Here is a 6,194-nt window from a genome sequence, read left to right on the forward strand (position 1 = left end):
GAATAGTGAATTTACGGGAAATATCTCTCTCGTTGACTCAATCACACGTCATCAATGGCACAATTGTGTACAAAACACAGAGTTCCTAAAATACGGAACATTTTCCTTGTCCGGAACTCGAGTAAAAACATCCATAGACTTCAACTTCAGATGCGATCCCTGTTGTCAGGAAAGAATAGGATGCTTTAGTGTTCATCCTAAGATTATCCTGATTAAAACGGGATTTCACATTGCCTGTCATCCTGCTTTCATCTGCTTCGACCGTCAGCTGGAGGGAGTACCGGGGTAGTACAATGGCCATATCGACGTTCTGAGAACTGACAAAAATGATATCGATGTTCTGAATAGTGACCAAAATCAGATTGATGTTCTGAGTAGTTACGAAGATAGGAAAATTTATATTATGAAATCACTTAGCGCTAATTAGATGTTTGATTTCAATTGGTTGAAAGTAAATAATTCTTACAGCCAATCCAGAAAGAGCTTCAATTTACCACGCTTATGAAATTCGCTAAGAAAACACAAAGTAATAGAATACAGTACCGTATACTTTATTTCCAATGTCTTACATTGTTTGCCATTATTCCCCTTACACCGAAAGTTGTACACACTGGTGTTCATATGAAAATGGTCCTAAGCTTCAGATGAATAGTATCAACAGAGTAGGGCAAATCTTACGGTGCCAAACTCATTATTCTACTAAAGAACCTTCCCTGGTCAAAGGCTGTAAGCGCCGATCATAGGCCTAATTTTGCAGCCCTTCACCAGCAATGGTGACGTCTCTATATGAGTGAAAAATTCTCGAGTGGGATTTTAAACAATATACAACCAACCAACCTACATTTTCCCATTAACTCACTTTATACCGGAAGTTCTGCATGTGGGTGTTCATAATGAAGCGGTCCTCATTTTCCGATAAATAGTATTAACAAACAGATTATAGTATAACTTGCGATACCAAATTCTTTATTCGATTGAGTTTTAACAGATTGTATCATATCTATGATAAAACAGGTTTAGTTTCTTCGTTTGTATGGAGAATATTCTTTTAAATGTATCTTTTGTCGAATGGTAGTATTGGGGAAGAAAAGTGTTACAGCTTTATTTGATGTTTTTTGATACAATAACTAACAGGAATTTCAGAAGTGATTCGTAAAAAGAAATATCAGACACCTAGAAATAAGACACGATGAAAGTATGTGATAATATAAATGAATAAGTGAAGTTAACCAGCAGTTATCAAGCTCATATCTCCAATATAGAGCACAGCAAACACAGCCCATATACATACCAGAGGTGGGATCAGGTGACTAGGAGTAAGCGCCTCCTGTTGACCGGTCACGTCCGCTGTGAGTCCTATATCTTGAACACGTAAACGGAATAGTAATTCGTATGAAAAATATAATCAGACACTTAGTATCTTTTCTCAAAGGGTGTATGTGGTGGGGAGAAAAATATAATCAGATACTTAGTATCTTTTCTCAAAGGGTGTATGTGGAGGGGAGGAGTGTTGTAGAAGAATTTAATCTCAAAATTGATAGGAAAATCGTGACTTGGAAGTGTTAAAGAATCCAAAGCTGCAAATCCTAAGGGAAGGAGGTAAGGATTGATCCTAGGCACCTGATCCCACCTCTGATGTGTCCAGGGATCCGTGTTTGCCCAACTCTATTTTGTTTTGCTTATAGGAGTTATGATATTGATCACTGTTTGTTATTTTCACCTTTCATCCACTCACCTAGACACACACACACCCATCTATTAATAACAAAATTGACAGGACGTAAATAATTACACACACACACACAAACACACGCAGAGAGAGAGAGAGAGAGAGAGAGAGAGAGAGAGAGAGAGAGAGTCCATTTAAATGAAATTTGAAGATAACGAAAAGCAATCAATCTCATAACTCCTATAAGGATCGATACAAAATTTTTAAAAAGGGCAAACATGGGGCCCTGGACATACCAGAGGTAGGATCAGGACCCTAGGAGGATTAAGCATCCAATGTCGACCGGAAACACTCGTCGTGAGCCCAATTTCCTGTTTCATCGATCATTTTCGGCATTTATTAATTTCTATACTACCTTCTTGATATATTTTCTTATCTTTTCTACAGCAAAATCTTACTGCATTGATATCATGAGACTTGATTACTTTTGCAGAATATTGAATGCAATGTTTCTTTTTCATTCAATTTTGCTTTTGTTTTGCTGAATTCTTTGAAAGGTAATCATCTTTAGAAAATCAAACACAAAGTAAAGAATTATGTTTTATTCATCCCCACAACATGAATCTTTAAGTGTATTTTCAATCCACAAATTGCAAGGCAGATGCAAGGCCAAGTACAAAAATTATATGATACAGTAAATGACCAACGGAACGAACAATGACATTATCAATTTTGGGACGACCTGTCCCTTTCTCAGGACAAATGATTTTCATAAAAAAGATGACTGAAGATAGTAACAAATATACAAGAACGCTATTTGCATGATTAATATCTGATCTGAGTTTTCAAAACAGTTTATCACATTGTTCCATAACTTTATCATCATATTTATTACAAGAAAATAGGCAAGGCAGGAAGTTTTCACATTGATGTAAATACATGTATATACAAACATTATACATCAGACAGTGTGTTGGTGGTATATACCACAGGGTAGTGATATGCGTCTAGTGCATGTATTTGCCGCTGACTAGCATCCTTTTGCGAAAAGAGAGCCGAGTGCGTCAGCCTCTCCTGTCAGTACATAGCCTCTACATTACCAAGACTCCATTAGTGCCTCCACGTTGGCAGCACACGGATACTGGCCTCTCTCGGGACCAGGCCGAACTAATGGGGATCTGGGAACAACAAGGACCCCATAGATGCAGTGTGTAGGCCCACCGGCGTGTGGACACGCCCTAGCACTCATCAACCTTGCCCCAGCTATGGGAATATAGCCGCCAAGACATGATGTCGATAATCAGGGATGATTATCTGTCTAGGAGAAGGAAACCTCCGATGTAAAACCCGGATAGGTGAGATTCGCAACCAGGGATGGCAGCTTACCTAGGAGAAGGACACTCCGATGTAAAACCTGGAGGATGGCATCCAATAGTCTTAAAAAGACCGTCATCTAAGGGAAGGAAAACCCCAACAGAAAAACCACCTCAACGAGGTTGAGCGTAGGGCTAATCACCCGACCTCATAAAAAGAAGTTGATTACGGAAACTATGAACAAGTCAATAAGAAGTCGTGGGGTAAGCATAGCTATCGAGCATACTCCAAAGGATGATTTCATAGCGGACAGAGATGCAAGCATGATGTCTACGGGCCAAAGCCGAAAGAAAGTTCGCGGACAGAGGGATATGCTAGCAAGCCCCAAAAACATCGTCAGGTTGGGATCATGGAACGTAAGAACTATGTACTCCACTGGAAAAACTGCACAAGTAATAGCAGAAATGAAGAGATACCACCTAGATATACTTGGAATAAGCGAATGCAGATGGACAGATTCTGGAAACATCAGAACCCAGACAGGTGAAACGATACTGTATTCTGGAAGGAAAGATAACCATCACAGTAATGGAGTTGCTATTGCTATATCAAAGGAGAAAGCCAAGACATTATACGAATGGTCACCCATTAACGACCGCATCATAACTGCCAGGTTCTGGTCAAACTATATAAAAACAACATTAATACAAGTGTATGCACCTACCAATGATGCAGACGAGGAATCAAAAGATAATTTTTACGAACAACTACAGGGAGTCATAGACAACACTCCACGCCATGATATTATAATTCTAACTGGCGATATTAATGCAAAAGTAGGTAACAAACAGGAAGGAGAGGATGGAATTGTTGGAAAGTATGGTTTACACTCGGAAAGGAACGATAATGGAGAAAGATTTGCATCATTTTGTGCCATCAACAACTTGGCAATATCTACAACAATGTTTAAACATAAAGACATACACAAGCAGACATGGACTTCACCAAATGGTCAACACAAGAACCAGATAGACCATGTAGCAGTCAATGGGCGCTTTAAAAGATCTGTATTGGATGTCAGAGCACACCGAGGTGCAGATGTCGGATCTGACCACAATTTAGTCATCACAAAAGTAATGCTTAAACTACACAAAATAGGAAAGAAACCAACATCTTCAACAAGATTCGAGACATGCAAACTTAAGGTACCAGAAGTTCGGAAACAATTCCAAATAGAACTGAGGAATAGATTTAATGCACTCAGTGAAGACAACACCATAGGTCCCAATCCTGATGATATAGAGGAAAGATGGAACAACATTAAAACTGCATATAATGAAACTGCCATAAACGTACTTGGGTATAGAAAAAGGAAAAACCAGGAATGGATAAGCCAGGGCAGTTGGAAAAAGGTAGAAGAGAGGCGAGTTCTAAAGGGCAAAGTAGAAAGTGCAAGATCAGAGAGATTAAGAGCTAGACTAAAAGAAAAGTATGGGGACAAAGACAAGGAGGTGAAAAGAAGTTTTAGAAAAGACAAACGACAATGGGTAGACGACATGGCGAATGAGGCACAAGAGGCAGCAAACATCGGAAACATGAAAACTGTATATGATGTAACCAAATTATTGTGCAACGAACGTCCAAAAACTGTTGAGGCGGTAAAAACAAGGAAGGAAATCTCTTGAGTAAATAGGAAGATATAAAAAAAAGATGGATGGAACACTTCAGCGAAGTGTTAAATAGACCAGACCCTATTGATCCTGCTGAAATACTAACAGGGGAGTCCATCGAATTAGACATAGAAACAGGTCCACCAACAGAAGATGAGATAAGGAGAGCATTGAAAGAAATGAAATTAGGCAAAGCCCCAGGTGTAGATAACATCACTGTAGAAATATTGAAATCAGACATAGAAACAACTGTCAAGGAACTACACAAACTATACAACATTGTCTGGACAACTGGAAAAGCTCCCAAAGATTGGAGAAGGGGACTTATAATAAAGTTAGCAAAGAAAGGTGACCTGACAAACTGTGGAAATTGGAGAGGAATCACACTAATAGCAACAACTGCCAAAATAATGGGGAAAATAATAATAAAAAGAATTGTACTTGGTGTAGACAGACATTTGAGAATGGAACAAGCTGGATTCAGGGCAGGAAGAGGCACTACGGAACAGATATTTGTCCTACGTAATATTCTAGAACAAGCTATAGAATGGAACTCCAACCTCTATTTATGCTTCGTCGATTTTGAAAAAGCCTTCGACAGCGTACACAGGGAAACCCTTTGGAAGATCATGAAATCTTATGGAATACCAGACGTAATAATCAGTATGGTTAAATTAATGTATGAAGACAGTGAATGCGCAGTTGTCGATGGGAATGGTACAACAGAATGGTTTAATGTTAAATCTGGTGTCAAACAAGGATGCAACATGTCGGGTTTCTTGTTCCTCCTGGTAGTTGACTGGATAATGAAAAAGACAACAGCAGATAACAACTCAGGCATAAGATGGAATATGACAACAAAATTAGACGATCTAGATTTTGCAGACGACATCGCTTTATTATCCAGCAGCAAAGATCAAATACAACAAAAACTGAACTCTCTAAACAGATATGCAGCTAGAACAGGTTTAAAAATCAATACAGGAAAAACCAAAGTTTTGCGTCTAAATGCTGCAAACATCACACCAATAACCATCAATGGGAACAACATAAACGATGTGGATGAGTTCATTTACCTCGGAGCAACAGTAAGCAAGACAGGAGGTACTAATGAAGATATAAGAAGAAGAATTGGCCATGCAAGAGTAGCATTCAATAAGCTACGTAAGATCTGGAGCAATAACCAACTCAACAGAAAAACAAAAATGAAGCTCTTCAGCTCAAATGAAATAGCTGTGTTATTGTATGGCAGTGAGACCTGGAAAATGACAAAAGGGGACGAAAAACTTGTAGATACCTTCCAGCACAAATGTCTTAGGAAAATCTTAAAGATCTACTGGCCAATGAAAATATCAAATGTAGCAGTTAGAGAGATAGCAGGAGTAGCAAAGATCAGCACTATGATAAAAACACGCAGATGGCAGTGGATTGGACATGTGCTACGGATGGATAAAAGAACACACCCATATGTAGCCCTTAGATGGACACCAGAAGGAAAAAGAAAGAGAGGAAGACCGAAGGAAACGTGGAGAAGAACAATA

The 6,194-nt window shown here is 38.9% G+C and overlaps 1 protein-coding gene across 1 annotated transcript; it reads left to right on the forward strand.

The window, feature by feature from the left end:
• The first annotated feature begins 3,219 nt into the window (after positions 1–3,219).
• LOC125665309 (craniofacial development protein 2-like) lies at positions 3,220–4,668 on the forward strand. The gene has a single exon (XM_048897959.2). The coding sequence runs from the start codon at positions 3,220–3,222 to the stop codon at positions 4,666–4,668; it is 1,449 nt and encodes a 482-aa protein (XP_048753916.2).
• The last annotated feature ends 1,526 nt before the right edge of the window (positions 4,669–6,194 follow it).

The sequence above is a fragment of the Ostrea edulis genome, chromosome 10 (assembly GCF_947568905.1).
Source record: "Ostrea edulis chromosome 10, xbOstEdul1.1, whole genome shotgun sequence".
Classification (NCBI taxonomy): Eukaryota; Metazoa; Mollusca; class Bivalvia; order Ostreida; family Ostreidae; genus Ostrea; species Ostrea edulis.